General features: G+C 41.2%; 1 protein-coding gene across 1 annotated transcript in view; it reads right to left on the bottom strand.

The window, feature by feature from the left end:
- slc49a4 (solute carrier family 49 member 4) overlaps positions 1-19,468 on the bottom strand; it is a 48,325-nt gene that overhangs the window by 9,975 nt on the left and 18,882 nt on the right. Inside the window, 4 exon segments of the mRNA XM_038721081.1 lie at positions 960-1,142; positions 5,544-5,671; positions 12,039-12,106; positions 17,717-17,825. Coding sequence (XP_038577009.1) covers positions 960-1,142; positions 5,544-5,671; positions 12,039-12,106; positions 17,717-17,825 — 488 coding nt within the window.

The raw sequence follows: 19,468 nt of genomic DNA, 5'->3' as shown, positions 1-19,468 counted from the left end.
AAGATCACAGTCTCATGAAACTGAACATGGTCCTGAGGACACACGAACACACACACGTACACAGAAAAACACTAGCACACACAAGGCCCTTACATGGATGACTGAGCTCAGTTTACTTATGATTTTGCCTTCTCCTATGAAAGCTGCAGAAGCAGAAGAGAAGCAGATGACATGCTGTCCTCTCTGCTGTGAGCCTAAATTATTATATCAAACTCTGCCAGGCAGCCAACTCAAAGAAAATCTGAGGCAAAATTACAAGAGGGAGTTTTTATTTCTTTGTGCTGAGTGTATCAATTACATTGTAACCTAATTTTCCCACTGTCCGCCTTTTATTGGCAGCATCTGCAGGGCATGAAATGGATTTTTCAAATCTATGGAGCTTGTGGCGTTTGGGAGGTGGGAGCAACCTGTAGGGGTGCAGAAAGCTCCTGAATGGTCCAAAAACTCCACAGGGTTTAGATGTTTTCTTTGACAATAATAACAAATACATGAAAGAAATATTTAAGTGGTGTTACCCAGTGGTTCTCAAAGTGGAGGACGGGAACCCCTGGGGATGGCGTAGAGCCACTGCCCGGAGGGGCGTGGATGTTTAGCAGACCTAAAGTTCAATGAATATGATTCATGTGGGGACATTAACAAACAAAAGTGGTCGAATGCTGGTAAGACTATTTTACTAACCTTAATCTTTTGTTTACTTCAATCACCCGAATTTTTAATGATTGATAAAAATTAAATATCCTTTTGCTGGGGCGGGGGGCATGAACTTTTGAGCTTCTGAAGGGGGCATGACAGAAAAAGTTTGAGAACCGTTGCCCTAACTCCATGACACTAAATATGCAATAGTGGGTACAGTACAAATGAATGACTAGATGGATTTATATTTTGAAAGCGTACCACAGCAACAGTGATGTCATTACATATTGTTCCCCCTTTGAATACATGCAGTGCTCCTGTCTTACCTGTACAGTAAAAGCTGAGGAAAAAGAGGAGCAGACCGGTGACGAGGTTCCCTAGGAAAGTGACCACTCCACAGGTGATGCCTTCGGGGACCGGGTACACCGTCTCGATGAAGAGCTCGAAGAATATTGGTACGCTGCTGTTAATGAAAATGCCCACCAGGATGCAGGACGTGTACAGGATGGCTGCGGAAGGGCAAAATAAAACAGTAGAACAACAATAAGTTATAGTTTCATTGGAAAATGTGATGTACTAGGGAATCAAATCCCACCTGACCAACTGTTTTAAAAGGATGGCATACTGGTCAGGTTTATGGAACAGCAGTGGTGATTTATGCCACCTTCCACAGCTTCCTACTGTCCCATTTGTTCTCAGCAGCACTACGATTTATGAAGAAATAATTTACCAGAAACCAAACCAAAATACTGTATGTGGATGGAAAATGCCCCCCCCCCCACTTCTTGGTTGAATAGAAAATAAAATGCCGATATATATATATACTTATCTCAGCAATTTATTGTAAACTGTTTGTGTGTTCATGTCTGCAGAGCAATCAGAAAGCGTTGAGTATGTTTGGCCAGCTCAGAGTCTAGTCTCAGCTGTCCTCCTTTGGCTGGAACCTGAAGTAAAATGTGTGAATGTGTATTAGAGTCGATGTGCGGGGAGATTAAGCCATCACCTCTGGAGCATCACGGTACCCTCCATCTCCCTTATCAAAGCAGATTGGTCCAAATGAGCTCCCCATTAGCCTGCACGTCCCTTTTATCACAGTGCCTCCAAGGGCCCTCCTGTGCCTGCCTGCCTGCCTGCCTGTGACAGGGAACCCAGAAACCACTCATGCAGCCATCAAAGGCAGCCTTCTCCTCTGCTCATCTTTATTCAACCCTGATGAAGTACTGATATCAAACACTTAGGAGCGCCTCAACCACTGCACTTTTCCCCCTCACATTATTGAATTAGGCTATCTGGTGCCATTTCCCAGAAGGCAGCAGGAGATCATTTAAAGGAAGGAAGACATGTGGTGAGCAGAGCAGCGGAGGAACATGGGGTGCACCTTGTTGGCCTGAAGACAAGACAATGCATTTATCTAGAAATTATATTGAGTATTACAATTGATCACTAGATATTTATGCAATTAGGCCTGAAACTAACAATTACATTAATTAATAATCATACACTACTCAAAAAAATAAAGGGAACACTTAAACAACACAATGTAACTCCAAGTCAATCACACTCCTGTGAAATCAAACTTAGGAAGCAACACTGATTGACAATCAATTTCACATGCTTTTGTGCAAATGGAATAGACAACAGGTGGAAATTATAGGCAATTAGCAAGACACCCCCAATTAAAGGAGTGGTTCTGCAGGTGGTGACCACAGACCACTTCTCAGTTCCTATGCTTCCTGGCTGATGTTTTGGTCACTTCTAAATGCTGGCAGTGCTTTCACTCTAGTGGTAACATGCGACGGAGTCTACAACCCACACAAGTGGCTCAGGTAGTGCAGCTCATCCAGGATGGCACATCAATGCGAGATGTGGCAAGAAGGTTTGCTGTGTCTGTCAGCGTAGTGTCCAGAGCATGGAGGCGCTACCAGGAGACAGGCCAGTACATCAGGAGACGTGGAGGAGGCCGTAGGAGGGCAACAACCCAGCAGCAGGACCGTTACCTCCGCCTTTGTGCAAGGAGGAGCAGGAGGAGCACTGCCAGAGCCCTGCAAAATGACCTCCAGCAGGCCACAAATGTGCATGTGTCTGCTCAAACGCTCAGAAACGGACTCCATGAGGGTGGTATGAGGGCCCGACGTCCACAGGTGGGGGTTGTGCTTATAGCCCAACACCGTGCAGGACGTTTGGCATTTGCCAGAGAACACCAAGATTGGCAAATTCGCCACTGGCGCCCTGTGCTCTTCACAGATGAAAGCAGGTTCACACTGAGCACATGTGACAGACGTGACAGAGTCTGGAGACACCGTGGAGAACGTTCTGCTGCCTGCAACATCCTCCAGCATGACCGGTTTGGCGGAGGGTCAGTAATGGTGTGGGGTGGCATTTCTTTGGGGGGCCGCACAGCCCTCCATGTGCTCGCCAGAGGTAGCCTGACTGCCATTAGGTACTGAGATGAGATCCTCAGACCCCTTGTGAGACCATATGCTGGTGCGGTTGGCCCTGGGTTCCTCCTAATGCAACACAATGCTAGACCTCATGTGGCTGGAGTGTGTCAGCAGTTGCTGCAAGAGGAAGGCATTGATGCTATGGACCGGCCCGCCCGTTCCCCAGACCTGAATCCAATTGAGCACATCTGGGACATCATGTGTCGCTCCATCCACCAACACCACGTTGCACCACAGACTGTCCAGGAGTTGGCGGATGCTTCAGTCCAGGTCTGGGAGGAGATCCCTCAGGAGACAATCCGCCTCCTCATCAGGAGCATGCCCAGGCGTTGTAGGGAGGTCATACAGGCACGTGGAGGCCTCCTCACACACACTACTGAGCCTCATTTTGACTTGTTTTAAGGACATTACATCAAAGTTGGATCGGTCTGTAGTGTGGTTTTCCACTTTGATTTTGAGTGTGACTCCAAATCCAGACCTCCATGGGTTGATAGATTTGATTTCCATTGATAATTTTTGTGTGATTTTGTTGTCACCACATTCAACTATGTAAAGAAAGGAGTATTTCATGAGATTATTTCATTCATTCAGATCTAGGATGTGTTATTTTAGTGTTCCCTTTATTTTTTGAGCAGTGTATTAATATGCAGACTTTTTATGTTTAATCTTTCAATCTTTTGGTCCTTAAAAATGTCAGAAGATAGTGAAATATGACTATCACAGTCTTCCTAAAGCTCAAGGGGATTTCATCAGTTTTCTTACTGTTTCCGACTAACAGTCCTAAACCTAAAGCGTCCAGTAAACCCTACAGTGGTTTCCAGATGGCTAGTAGAGTGTGCAATGTGTTTAGCTGCCATGGAAGAATCAGAATCTAGATCATCTGTCAAGTGGCCAAGAATTAACGGTGTCACACAATCACATGTTTGAAGATGAAAAAGGAACAGTGTTAAGAGTAAAAAAATATCTTTACTGACTAACTGCTTCCAAGAGCTTGACATGAGAGTGTGCAAGTACTTGACTGATGGAAAGGTGCCGACCATGAACTCCAACTACCCCATCTGTGGACCTTTGCTTGGTGTCATTCCCAATGTCCCTCAACCCTTATATCCTATCATCTTTCTACTGTCACTTCTGTGATAAAGGTATAAAATTAACCCACACCCTATGTGGGTGCAGCATGTATAATTTGTCTCAACTTTATAAAATAATTTAAATATTTTTCTTTTTCAAAAGACTGGACACGTGTTCATGGAAACAGCAGATTACTCTGATCTGTGTGTGTGTGCTACTGACCATCCCACACTGGGATAATGAGGCATTTTGGCAGATTTTGTTGCAGTATCACACCTCCCTCTTGTATGATATGCCAGGTGGATGAACAAGGTTGGAGCCTGGCTGCTGCAGACTGCCAGTGTGTGGGATAAGAGGATGTGAGATAGACGGAGAACATTGCCAGGGCCTGGAGAATGATGATGGATGATGATGGGTAGAATCAGTGGCTTTGAACGACATGCTGGTAAGCTCATTGGTTTGGCTTAGGAAAAGGCAGCTAAATCCACTAATGTCCCCAATGGGTTTATCACTGATGACTACTAATGGATTGGTTCTACTGAATATGTACCAAATATACAGAGCAGTCTGTAAGTATTTGGTAAGTGAGAGATTTCTTTTAGGCTCTGTACCCCTACGGTGTTAGAAGGTGTTTACATCCATACTGAATTAACAGTGACACCTTTTATACATAGGCCCAAACAGTGAAATGTGTCCAAGACTGTCACATGACCTAGTTCAAGCTCATCATGTGTTTTGTTTGCTGAGCTGGACAAAAAGGTTTGAAGATGTGAAGCTGGCTGCAGGATTCTGCTGATGTCCCGGGGTTGTAGACTTCAGACATTTATTGACCGCAAATGATGATCAACCGCATAAAGGGTGTGGAGTTAATGACCAAGAGTGGTGCTATAGAGCAATGACAGGCTTTAAAAAGGTAAACACAATGTGTTTCGATGATGAACACTGAATGTAAACAATAGTTGTTTACACATAGAGTCCACAGTGTACCTTTAAATATGCCGATATCTACTTTATCTTACTTTGTGTTTAACTTTAGGTTCTTAAGAATTGAGGGAATACGTATAAAAAGGCATACAATTCCAACATTGTTCATATGATCTCAAATCTAAAAGCCAGCATTCCAACATCAGAATCAGTGTTAAATTTAAAATCCAACACGTTAATACGTGAAATATGCTTAAACAATGGACTGTATGAACTAAGCTGCAATACAGAGAAAACACACCTGGTCTTTAGCTAATTTATAGAATCATTTAGAATGGACTGTCCAGTATTTTACACATAAATCAGAAAAAGAACGTCCCATTTAAAGTATTTTGGCTCTGGTTGTATCAGAGTCTCCCAGCTGCACTGCCTGTATGCAATGTCACCTTGACAGTGATGCTGCTGTGGACCCACCTGCAGTGGAGGGGAGGTGAGTGACTCTAGTCAGACAAGTTAGTGTGAACCAGGTAGAGGACAGTGAGGCTCCTGCCAGCATCAGCACCAGAATCAGCTTCAGCATCCCCCGAATAGAGTCTGCAAACCTTTGAGTGGGCGAAAGAAAGGGTGGAAAAAGAAGGAATATCAATTTATTTTTAAAAATTTAAGGAAAGTGCAACATATTCAAGATACCGATCCTGAAATACACCAGAACAAAGAGCAGACAAAATTACTGAAGTGAGTAAAGACAGTTGCTTTAGACATGACGAGCAGCTATGCAATTTCTAAATGGCTGCTTTCTCTGTGAGTTGTGTCATAATTTATCACTGGAGACATGCATTGTTTCAGTAAAGGCTAGATCATTTCCTTCTCCCACTTGTTTCCGAGTGCGTCACTTGTACTTGTCATTACACATGCAGACACTACTAAAAGACTTTGATTCGATTTGTCTCACAAGCTAAGCAGGCAGGCTTAAGATGCGCATTCATTGTATTATATTGTGGAAGACAAGCCATCGGGCCATTCCCAAAATCTCTTGAGCACTTGTGGTTTCTCTTTGTAGCCCTTTCTAAACCCTCACAGTTCATTAACTCCTCTCCACTCCTCTGGGTATGCATGTGTATGGTTGTGAAAGATTAGATGAAGCTACACGAGCCTGTAGCAAAGACAGACACTAATTACTTTTGTTTTGTTGCTCACAGACAAAATGCTTGAGAAAAGAGGCCTGAACTTGACAATGAACTTAATGCAAGAATAAAAAAGGAAGTGTTGGAAAAGGCTGATTAGTTCAGCTAGGTTGTGAAGTTCTGTCAGTATGATGAGGGCCGGGGGAATGAGGGAAATCATCCTTTGGACGGATAATGAGAACTTCTCCACTTCTTCACTTCCACCACACTCATTTTCAGACGACATCAATGTCTCCTGGGATTTCACGAGCTGTCATTCATGCATCAACACATTACCTCCATGTTCATAGGACACCAGCTACCTTTGGACTCCAGATCACTGTGAGAGAATTTAGAGCAGGCTAAGGGCAACATTGGATAACATGATGAATTTTGGAGTCATATACAAGAAGTGTATATTACTGCTTTACACAACTGAGCTGGTTGCACTAGAAAAGGCAGTCTAGGCTTAGGGCCAAGGCCTTGCCACGACACACAGAGATGTTTCTCTGCCCAGAGCTACACCCCTCAAATCTGTATCACCCATCTGCCAATGACTGGCTCACATCCACAGCCCTTCGAGCACCCCTCATGCCAGAGATGGATGAAATTCTTAGCCTGCACCATGCCTTGCCTCCCTCTCTTTGCGGTTAGGATCACAAGCTACTCTCCTGTATCAATTCCAATCTGATCCTCTTTGCAGCAACACCATAAGTAGCTTATTTCCTAAACTAACTCTAATTGTCCCTGAGTCCAGTTGATAAAGAGCTTGGTCACTTATTGGCAAGATAAGTTAGAATTAAAATAATACAACTGAGCAGAGTTTGGGTTTTATAAACCACTACCTTACAGCTGACCTATGGCAATGTAAATATCCTAACATCATAAGTCTTATGTTTTTAAAGGGTAAGGCCAGCAATATTCTGTGTTTTTCTTACTGTCAACAAATTCTATGAAGACCAAACCCAACAGTGAGCAATTCTTGTATAGTCAAAGCCTGATACAGTACTTTCTTCGTCTGTTCCACAGAAGTCCATCATTGTCCAAAAAATATTAAAATCATATCAATGAGCCACACTGCAGCACTCGGTGAAACGATCCATAATTACCATGAACGTGGAAACCATAGTTTATTTTGACTCAGTCCCACATAGACTGCCGCAAATACTCATTAGAGAACAAATTATTTAATCCATGGTTGAAAATAGCCCCCAACAAATGCTTTATTTACCCATGTTTTAGTAATATTTGTTAAAAAATACAGTGACCAGCTGCTAAGAAATGACTGCACCTTTTGTAAAAATGCAACTATATGTCGCTGGTTTTTAAAGATTCATGTCCTTGGTAGAAACAACAGGGCTTGCCACAAACAGGGTAGGAGAGTCTTAAACGTATTAAATACTTTCTGTTTTCATAGGATTTGCTGACAAGAAAAATACAGAACAATATTATTAAAAAAATAATATAACAAAAAAGCACTTTGCTATAAAGGTTTGCATGTCTCCAGTAATGTAATTCAGAACACTGTTTCTCTACTCAGTGAGTAAAGAGGGTCATGAGGTAAGTCAGAATTAAAAGCCTATCTTTCACACTACTCTAACAGGATTTATTGGCCATAAAGATAGCATCATTTAAGTCATGTAGAATCAGATTCCATTTTCTGCTCGTCCAGTGCCTGCAGGGAATGAAATATCATCATCAGTATGATATTATCAATTGGGCCTGTTTACGTTTTTAGTGAGGGACACGCAGTAAATAACCAAATAGATGTAGATGGTATAATATGATGACCAGCATGCAATCACAGACTGTCCCTGTTTTCGGGCAAAACAAATTAGGCACTGGCTGATCCTCATTTGTGTTAGCTCTATCTCATCTCATTAACCTGGAGTATTGTCTGGCTCAGACCTTTGTGACGAAGGACAATAACCTGATTCTGTTTTCTGCCACCTCATCGTCTCTCACCACCCCCCCTTCCTGAGGCTTGTAATGGGAAGATAACGAGGGACGCTTGTTAGTTATTCTTTCCACCCTCGTCAATCTGCGAAAAAGCAAATAGCGTGCCACTGTCATCCAATCAGCTTCTGTCTGGGCCATGCAATTAAACAGCTGCCAGACCTGCCACATCAAGCTCCTTGCCATTCAACTATCCACTGGCAAGACACCGGCAATTAAATGTGTTCAAGCAGTGTTTTTTGGTGAATGGCAATTGCTAACCCCCCAAGAAATTTAGCTTTGCAGGAGTATAAACCATTTAAAATGTGAAACTGCAACACCTGCAGCACAAAAAGTATTTAAAGAGGTGGTATTATGGTATACTCTCCTTTATTGAGTAATATATCTTTTTTGTGCATGTAATAGGTTTGCAAAGTGAAAAAGCCCAAAGTCCAGCCTAAGGGAGTTCCCATCTCCCACAGAAAACACTGCTCTGAACTGCCTGAAAACAGCTTGTTTGTAGTCCAGCCTTTTCCCTTTCATCCCCATGACGCCATAGCAAAATGCACGTCATAACACTCGCCAAGTGGCTAGTCCGATACGCCCCCAAAAACACCGGTGAAAAAACACACTGAGCTGCAGCACACAGTGACAAGACGTCCGCCTGCTGCCTCTCCTCTCCCTTCCAAACATTAGCTACCCCGCAGGCAGTCAATGGACATAAAGTTGTTACTGTGATGTAGAGACAGAAACTTTAAACTTTAATCGTTAAAGCTTTATGGATGAAAGATACTTTTGTTACAGATTAATACCTCACCACTCTGAAACTCTTGCTCCATCCATGTTGCTAAGCTGGTAAGGGGATACACAGCTGAACCGAAGCCTAGTTTACCGGCTTCTCACAACCCGCCCTACTCTACTTCTGATTGGCTAGTAGTCCTTAACTAGGAACTGCGCATGTGCAACTCCCAACAAAGATCATTTAGAGACAAGATGTATCACTCCGTAGCTAAAACGAAGCCTTCAACACACAGGGTGAAAAGAGGAGCTGCAACAATGTGCAGTATGACAAAAAAAAATGGTGTTTTTTGAAAATGAAACCATGTAAACCTGTTCTGGTACAACCCCTAAATAGGATTTTGAACCCGAAAATGAGCATAAAATTACCTCTTTAAAGGGGGACCTTTTCTGCCCCCTGTGGCAAACTGTGCTCAGCAATGCACATTATTGTGCTAGCTGGAGGGAGACGGACATCTTATAGGCTGTTAGTGGGTAAGAGGAGGGACAGATTGCTCTCTGCTCAGTTCATTACCAAACGCTTTCCAGGGAATTTATCTGATGATGCCATGTTGCAGTAAGTTGATGAAGAAGGAGAAGGGAAAAGAAGAGGGAGGGAGCATTTAGTTTTAAAGGAGTAGAGGGAGAAAGAAGCAATTAAAGATTTAATTTCTTCTGTTTTAAAACATTTTTCTATTCAACGGACCCTAGTTGGATTACATCTAGGGGCCTGTCTCCCAACGGATGCTGCCAATCAAAGAGAAAAAGTGAGAAAAAATGCCATCAGCCCGTTGACTGGTGATAAGTAATGAGAACGTTTGCTCCGTGTTGTGAATGACCCAGGAGCAGCAGCCACAAATCACAACACTTTTAATCAGTAATCATTATTACAGATATAGATGTACACTATAAAACCGTATGGTGAGATATCTAGAATTCTGAGATAATAATGATGAAGTAATAGCTACATTTGGAAAACAAACGTCAAACTCTCTTTTTAGAGTTGGTGAGGAAAGCTGAGCTGAATAAACTATTAAAAACTATAATGCTCAAACAGAGTCTGGGGGTATGACACCTTTTTGTCACCTTTGACTTTTTTCTGCAATCACTCATTTGTGTTTTTAATCAACCTATATTATCACTATTTATTTTGTCAGATGACTTTGCAATTACTAAGCAGTGAAGTGATTGATATTGCAGTGCAACAGTGATGGTAGCATTTATGAAGCCGCAATCAAATCACTATTTGATAATTGCTCAACATTCATTTCAACTACATACAGAAAATGACCCTAAGTTTACCTTTAAAGCACTTTTTTAAAACCAACATTATACAAAAGCACAAAATAATAACCACCAAATAAACTTTGTTGATAAAAATCAACAAAGTAGCAGGCCAGATGTTAAAGCTGAATTTCATTTAACTATCAACTGTTGCACCAAAGAGAGACTAATCAATCCCTCCACTGGCTCAGAGTCTATGTAATCAACACCAATAATTCAGCAGCTCTGTTTACATTCACTTTCATCTCGTGCTGCAAACAGCCTCATTGATTAACAGTGGGAGTTATGGGCTCATTTCCCTGATTACAACTTAAAGAAAACAGTGGGCCTGCCTGGAAGTGCTGATTGGGCCTCCGCCTGTGATAAACATATATCCGTCAGAGCAGGAATGAATCCCTTCCTTTTGCAGACTCCACACTTTGTCTTTGCAGTGCGGCTCCCTATCCATCATAGAGGCGAAGTGGCTGTTGCATTAGCATCTATTTCCCTCACTCTATCACAGTGTCGCTGGATTCAGATCATATATTAAATGAGAGTAGATGAGATTAGGGGAGCAAGAGAGAGACCCCCCTCCCTTACCTCAATTCAACTCTCAAAAGTTCTTTATATGAGATTTATTAGTTATTGCTATAAACAGTACAGCTTTCCTAGTGTCAGAGGATACACTTAAATACAATATGTATGCATACCCAGTGACCAGCGCTATTTGAAAATTCATAGGTGCAAGTTTTTAATCATGTTTGTCAGGTAGAGGCCCAGGCAAAGCTATCAAACAGAACACAAAATGGATTTATTATATCCATGCTTTCTGAAGTAAAAAGCACTTTGTTCAAAACAGTCTTTTGTGTTATGTTATGCCAGAAGTACATTCATTGATGCAATAGATGGTTTTCAAAGTATGTCAACTGTCCTGTTTGTATCAGAGTTGAAAACTTATTTATATTAGTTCATCTACTTTACCTTCATCTCCATCTAGGCTAGCAGTTCCCTACTTTTTTGGTTTCGGCCCCTTTAAAAGTATCTACTGATTTGTCTATGAGTTGTTAGCCATACAATTGCAGTAGAGTGTGAAGTTGATTTTATTTCTTCTTAGTGTTTCATTTGCATTAATTTTACAGATGTGAAGATGTAAAACTATTCAGTACACTGAGAAAAATCTAAACAAAGTCACTTTGTGTAGCAGACGTACACATTTGATACATTTCCTATCCGTTAATCGTCTGCTGACGCTTCTGCTTTAGGTCCTGTCCCCCAGATGGGGAAGCACTATTCATGTAAATACTACATATTAGCAAATAATAATTAAAGCAAACTTTAGCAAATCATTTCTCTTGATCTAAAGTAACATTTTAATATTAAGATGTCCGAATATTTATGTGAAGCGATCTAAACACTGTTTCATAGGTTTTGCATAGCAGTTAAATTTTTAACTTCTCTCCATATTGTAGTCACTGTGTATACAGTCTGTCTGGTATTCTGACCATCTTAGAGAGATGCCAGATTCACCAGCAAAGAAGGTCTGCAAATGTAAATGAGGCATTATAGTAAATGCTTGTTTTCTAATTTGCTGCCTCACCAGGTCCATCACATTTTCACTGAATTAGTATTAGCCTGATAATCAGACTGAATTGCCATTTTGTTTTCACTTAAACGTTGACAAAATCAGAGGTGTGGGGCAGCAATAAAAACATGGCACATAAAAACATGGGATGAGAAGGCTTCATTTAAGTTACCCAGTATCACATCAGTGGTCTAGATATGCACAGTTAGTAGTCTGTATATAAAATCAGATAGGTGTATAGAAGCTTACCTGGCCATTGCTACTCCAAACACACATCCACCAACAGTTGACCAGAAACCAATCCAACCTGCGTCCACCTGTGTTAGAAAAGAACAGTGGATAGTAGGGGAAGATGGAAAGAAGGTGAGAAGACGAGAGAAGAGAAGATAAGGTTATTCATTTTTCACCATGCCATCCGTGACTGAATGCTACAGAGGCCTGTCAATCATTGTTTATGTTAAATTTCCAAGCAGCATTGCTATAAGAATAGCTGTGTGTGTGTGTGTGTGTGTGTGTGTGTGTGTGTGTGTGTGTTGTCCTTAGTTATTTATTCAGATGAAGGCCAACGCATACACTTGGCCTTAAAGTCAGGAGAAAGGACGTTATGGCCAAGCTACTGTAGCAGAATCAATAGGAGGTAAAGTGTGGCACATGTGCGCGCGCGCACACACACACACACACACACACACACACACAAAAAACCACTCACACAACGAATCAGTATGGTACCCAGACGAGAACGTCTCTGAGTGCCAATGTGTTTGGTTCCCATCAGTCTCCCCGAGGCAATAACTCATGTCCTACCAAACACAACCAGATGGAAGATGAGACAGCAAGGTGGCTTGATCTAAAGTAGGATCCGGTGCTTTTTGCTTAATCATACTCTGCAGCAACCTGTCAGGAAAATCTATAATAAAGAAAAGTGGACTATCAAAGTTATTAAATTTAAAATGTATTCTGGCTTAGTAAGTGATGAACGTCAAAATGTCATTATATTTGATCAAAAGTCCACTCCTCCAAGCTTTCTGTGTGGGCCAGCCTTTTGTAAGATGCCAAACACTCATTGGAAAGGCACCCCCCCCCCAAGTAAATTGCCCCCAGGGTTATAGGTGGGCACCCCATGACACCTTTAACCACTGCTTAGGATGTGCAGCACCGGTGCAAGGGTTTCTAAGGAGTATAACATGTACCAACTTAGGAAGATAAAAACAAATTTCTTGCCAAGCCATTTAAATTCTGAATTGCAAATTACTGTTTCATGTGTGGGTGGAGAGTTAATTAACTGCAGTATTCTTAGTGCCTAGGAACCCTAAAAAGGCCAGATTTAAAGCTTAATCATGTCTGCTATATTGCGTTTGTGTCAGTAAGCTGGATATGACTGTAGGGAAACAGTAGGGAAAGCCAGGACTCTAAGCTCTTGAAACCTTAACGTGTTTATTTCCCCTAATTCTCTCTCTCAATCTTTTGTTATAAGGCATTTAAAACCAATAATTAAAGACCTTATCCTTAGTTTGGATCAGTCTTCCAGTTCTGTGAATTCTAAATGGCTACTCTCCATTAAGGGAACAATTACATATGACTGATGAGCACTGTAAGGCACCTGTTTCCTGACTCATACTCATTACGGTGATGCTAAGCTCGGCGCTTAATCCTTCTGTCTGCAGGTCTAGCATATTTCCCTGAGCACAGCCGACACAGCAGGCATTCAAGCCCCAGGAGTGCAGTGCTTTAACAAGACCCTATAACAAATCAGATCCAAACAAAGAGCTTTTCCTTAGCCTTTGTCTGACCATTTATACTTTTAACCATCCTTTTGTGTTTGAATGGCTCTTGTCCTGGTCTCACCCCAACTCCTAATTAATACAAACACAGTGGAGACTATGCTGTCAAAATATTTTAACTGCAGGAAGGATAGAGTGACTGCATTTGAGCGTAATGCACAATCTGTTTCAAAACGAAACAAAGATGGCAACACAATCAAATGGCAACTTTGTCTTCAGGACTGAAGTCAATGTGGAAAGGCCTTGAGAAGCAGCTCTACTTCCAATGGCAGCTACATGCTCACTTGGAAACACTAACTGGATAGAAGTAAATGTAAAAAGACTGTACTTATTAAGCCTTTTTAGTCTTCCAACCAGTCAATGTGTTTACAATACAAGTCATAGTCACCCAGTCACACACATTCAATTGGGAGTGCAATTTGGGGTTTGGCATCTTGCTCCTGTATCATAGCAGGAATCGGGACCACCAACCTTCTGATGCGTGGAAGACCCGCTCTACCTCTGGAGCCACAGCCGCCCCTTCTTCACTTCGGGCAGCTACACTATTCCCAACAACACAAAATGGGGAAATCCACCTGGCAGAGTACCATAGCCTTGAACTTGTAGGTGTTGTTTCTTATTCAAACAACTTCATACTCAACTACAAGCCACCCAATGTGCGCTAGACGCCAACAGCACTAAATCATCGTCATAAAGTAGAGACGCAAATCTGAAGTCATTACCCGTACACTCTCTACTCCTCTTCTTTATCTAGAAATTATTTACATGAAAATACAAAAACGGAATAAACTCCAATACCCAAACTCAGAATGAGCTGGACTTCCTGACAAGAATCTTCACACAGCTCTCAGTCCAGTTACATAAGGGTTATATGACTTACATCAATGCCCCAAGAACCATGTATTCCCATTGCACCCTTACAAGACACCCTGAGAGACATAGTCACAGGTCTCCCTCACATACACAAAGCACATGAAGATTAGATGGGAAAACTGTTACAACCCATTTGTTTCATCACCCTAAACCCTAAGTTGAGTTTCCTAGGCTAGTTTTAGTCAAATCACCACATCAACTCTTGCTGTACCGCTGGCCAACTGATCCCTGCGTGTCTCTGCCCCTCTGCCTTTCATTTAATGAATCAATCCTTGGAAGTTGTTAAACACCCCATGTGGATTTCTGGGTCATATTTTGTAAACTCCTGAAATCTCAGCATGACAGTTGTAACCAGACAGTTGGCATAGTGCTGGGACCGTTTTTATTATCTGCAGGGAATGTTTCTTTTGCCGTCATGGTGTCCATAAGGGTGTTTTATTATTATTCTTAAGACCTGTAGAAAGTTTGTTTTTCCAAACCAGTCAAGTAGGCAGCCATATTTGTCTCATCGGATGACAACTGCTCCTACTGCCCCACAGCAGCCACTGTCACCTCTCAATCAGACTGCATGGCTAGCTGAGAAATCAGATGACAGAAGCTTCTATATTTATGGAGAAAAACCCTGAAGAAACAGCTGAAAGAAAAATGCTGACAAAGATCAACAGAGGGTATATGGAGGAAAAGAGAGATGAAGCAAGATCTGGAAACCGACTACGGATAAATCAACTGCAAGAAACAGAGGGAGAGGAAAGTTAACAAATGTATGCACTTTAAAAGACTGAAAACAGCATTTGACATCTGAGGTCTTTATTGGAAATGAGTATGAGAGCATGCAGTACCAAGTAGGTCTGGTGCTGCATGCTGTGAGAAGGGAAAGAAATGGACAGGAAATGGAGAGAAAGAAAGAGACCTACTGTCAAGAACAGGCAGAAACCTGCAACTAAAACAGACTGTGGAAATAAACCAAGAAGTTGGCACGTAGGTGGGATGCATTACATCAGATCCCGATGTCGTCGTTGAGCACAAAAGGGAGCACGGCAGAATGTAAGTGGTGCATTTAGCGGCGAGCAGACTTCCCGTGAGCCCATTCTGAGCAGGATCTGGTCTGCATAGATACACCTAACTGGAGGTACAGTTTGTATCTTAACAGAATGACACATAGCATTGGCAGCAGTACAATGTAGCAAGTATCAGCAATGGAAAAGAGTACCAGTAGTTTGTGAGAACACCTGCTTAACCACCTATTTACACCAAAATGAACAAATTATTGGACAGCATAAGGAAATTAATAGAAAGTATGAAATTGCTCTCTTGCTATCAATGCACTGAGCCCTGACCTGCGGCTCTCACTGCATACTTTAAATTACCAGAGAAACAGTCAGACCCAGTAACATTCTTCAGGGATGAGAGAAAGATAATAAAAAAGCAAGGGAACCGTGCAAAGCAAAACATTTTACTCAAATGAAAATGGGATAGAAAGAGGAAAAAAGTCTCTGTACATCATCATCTTTATGCACTGTTTTTGGATCCGACAGAATCAACACAGCTTACATACGCAAACAGGATGAGTTAAAGCTACAGTTTGGGTCTGTGGGTTCATAGTGAGCTTCATAGTGACAAAAGAAGATGTAGTATCTGCTATGGCTGTACCCAAAATTATATCACTTCATTCAGACTGAGCACTCTGTTCAGGATTGAAAAACCTTTTAGGGTGAAAACGTCATAAAATATAATATTCGTTAGTATGTAGTCTTATACTCTTCACAAACTTTATTTGGAAACCTCAACAGGAGCTTTGAATTTTAAAAAAAAATGACATTCGTAAGAGCCCAAGTATTTGCTTGTCCTCCGTTCAACTTGACTCTAAGAGCAAACATCTCCATGCCTGAAGAACAAAGACCAATTTCAGAAATCATCTGCTGCATTAGCACTCCTCCACCTCACCGTGTTTGGATGCACCTCTATCCTATTTCATTAGTTTTTTTAAGTTCAAAGTTTTGTACTCAGATGATATCCTGTAACAAAGCTCACCTCATTGCGACACACTTTTAACATACCTTTTTTATCTTCTTAACTGGCATGGATAAAAGAAATGTGGAAAAGAGAGAAAAAAATCTTTTGAGAATAAATGAAATCTAAGAACAATTTGGTATGCGCTCTGCTCCCTCTTCACTGAGGTATAAAGATAGAGGTGTGACGAGAAGCGTCTCATCCTCCACTCTCCTCTGTGTGATCTCCTCTCCTGCAGCACCTGTCTGATGATAACCTTGAAAAGATTCTCCCTTTGTCTTTTGACATACTGCTGTGTAGAGACCTGGAAGAGGCAAACTATATGGAGCTTTTTCTCTAACCTAAACCGCACTCCCAGCCTCACTCAACTTGTCTTCCTCTTTGGTGTGTCTCAGACTGAAGATAGCGAGCAGGCATACAAATGGTGAAGTGCACATGATTGGGCTCTTCACAATAGATAACAGAAGCTCTGAGTAGGTTCAATGGAAAACAGTGGAAAGAGAAAACCATTGTGCCAAGATGAATGATCATATTCCTCTTATATTTTTAGGCTCCTTGAAATAAGACTGAATCTGTTTTTGTATGGCGAGGGACAGTGTTTTTGAACTTTAAAGTGTATTTGCAAGAGGATATGAGCAATTTAATAAACCCGCAGAAAGGTTCAGCTGTATGGAGGCCCTCTAAACTGAAATACACATCTCATGTTAGTACAGAAACCTTGTGGCTAATTATCTCTTAACGTGGCCAGTATTTCAGATCTGCTTTAGAATGCAATGCATATTTTCTGTGCATCACCTGCATCTATGAAACTGAGGAGAAATGAAAGAAATACTTTACCAGCTATTCATCACATTGTTCATCTGAGTGGGGCTACACATGTGAAAAGCTTTGCAAATTGCTGGCACAGTGGAGGTTTTCAAAAAGGGAAAATCAAACCTGGCAAATGGACGGGCGAGCTACTTGCACTGCTTCGTTTTTTAATGCAGAAATACAAGGTGAGCCTCTATTCATACTTGGTTGCAACTTATCCATCTAAATGGGTAACCGAGATGAAAAGAGTGTTTGGTAGAAGTAGTGCTTTTTAATGGCATGGTGTTTGGAATTGTCCTCCAGTGAAATATTTTTTTGGCAAATTGCGAACAGAACAAAATGTGTCATGTCACTATTTAGTGTTGATAGTGACCTTGGTTTGCTGACATGTTTACTTATTTGACTCTAACACGTATGTAATGTAATTCTGTTGTGTGTGTGTTTGCTGCCTACCTGGCTGACTTTAGCTGGTGTGAGGACCATGTCAAGGACTCCCGTCCAGCCAGCAATCACTCCTGTGGGGACTGCATAGGCCAGAGCTATCATCAGGAACCGATGGTTACTAAAGGGGACAAAAACACATTGACCAACTTGTTCTTAACACAAACGAGATTCAAGATTGCACTCACAGAAAAGTCTTAAAAGCTAAGTGCATATGGATGAATTCTTTAACCAGGCGTGTCCATGCATCCATACTACATGTATAATGTGTCCCGATGTCCTAAATAATATGCTGGACATTAAGTTCTGAGAAAAGACAGTGTTGTTATTTTGTCACCCTCTGTTTTATTTATTAACTACAAACACTTACCTTTGTTTCTTAAAAACGTTACAATTATTTCTTAGACAGGTCCTATTGCTGTCTTAAGCTCTTTAATAACCTACTACTATTCTACTTTCACAGACACCACTATATAGTTCAAAGCACATCAATCATTCCTTGACACAGTTTCTTCCATTTAACATGCAGCAGTTCTACTACATCCTGTTTTTCCTAGTTCAAATCATTCCTTTTGTCATTATAACAAAAGGGCAAAAATGTTGTTATTTATAGATGAGCGCCTAATACTGCAAGCCTCGGCAGGTTCAGGATTTGATTCTAATACAGAGGGGTCATAAAGTGTTTCCAAGTCTTTTAACCAGACCACACCACAGTATGTGTCACTTTATACCTATACAGCTCTGGCTCATCTCCCTGCTTCTGTCACAGCAGAAGATCTATCCTTGTGCAGAGCGTAGTGACAGTGATATAAAGGAGCTACCTGAGCACAGTGGCCACAGCTGTCAGAATAAAGCTGAGAGGTATAACTGAGGGCAACATCCACCAAACAAGTGATAATAAATGACACTGATCTGCTAAAAGAAACAAGGGAATCAGTTCACACTGACTTCAGCAATAACAAATCAGACCCTTTGAATCAAAATGATCAAATCAAATGGGGCTGACTCCCTGTTCTGGTAAGACTGAAAAGTTAAAACTGGTACTGCTACTGTTAAAGCAACTACTACCACTGCCTCCATTATTATCAAGTGTGGAAAAAAATTTTAATTAGTTGATCATTTCGTTCAGTGTAGAAGGTATTCAGTCTTTACATCTTGGTTTAAATGCCATGTTCCAGCACAGCATGAAACAACTACAGAAAGTTGACCCTTTCTGTGTGTGGTCACTTCAGCACAAAACAAGTGTGGCTGACTAGTTTGACGAAGCTCTAGCTGACAAGTCCTTGTCATGGATGTAGCCTATTAAGAGGAACTATATCCATAGGCATGTTATTTGCATTTGCATACTTCCGTTGATCATTTTTTATACCCAAAGGTGTTCTTCTTAAAGTGAAAATAAAAAATGCTTTGCTCTGTTCCACACAATTATTTTTATTCATAGATTAATCTATATATTTTGTTAAATTCATTGATTTGCTATTTAGTCCATAAAAACAGCCTGTCACAATTTCCTGGAACCCAAGGTGAAATTGCTTGTTTTGTTTGACCAACAGTTTAAAACCCAAAGACAGGTTCAATTTACTACAACATCCGAAAGTTTAAGGCAGCAAGTGTTCAGCGTTTGGTAATAAAAAGTTTCTACTGATTATCAAAACGATTGTGACTATTTGTCTGTGTCTATTATCTTTTCAGCACTATCTAAGTGTATTGTCAACTGGTGTCTGCTTATTAAGTTATCAACTGAAATCAAACTGTACAAATAAG

Source organism: Micropterus salmoides, unplaced genomic scaffold (assembly GCF_014851395.1).
Source record: "Micropterus salmoides isolate LMB-PRFRI ecotype aquatic unplaced genomic scaffold, ASM1485139v1 Ms_hic_scaffold_15, whole genome shotgun sequence".
Lineage (NCBI taxonomy): Eukaryota > Metazoa > Chordata > Actinopteri > Centrarchiformes > Centrarchidae > Micropterus > Micropterus salmoides.
This window is presented reverse-complemented; position numbering and strand designations above follow the sequence as displayed.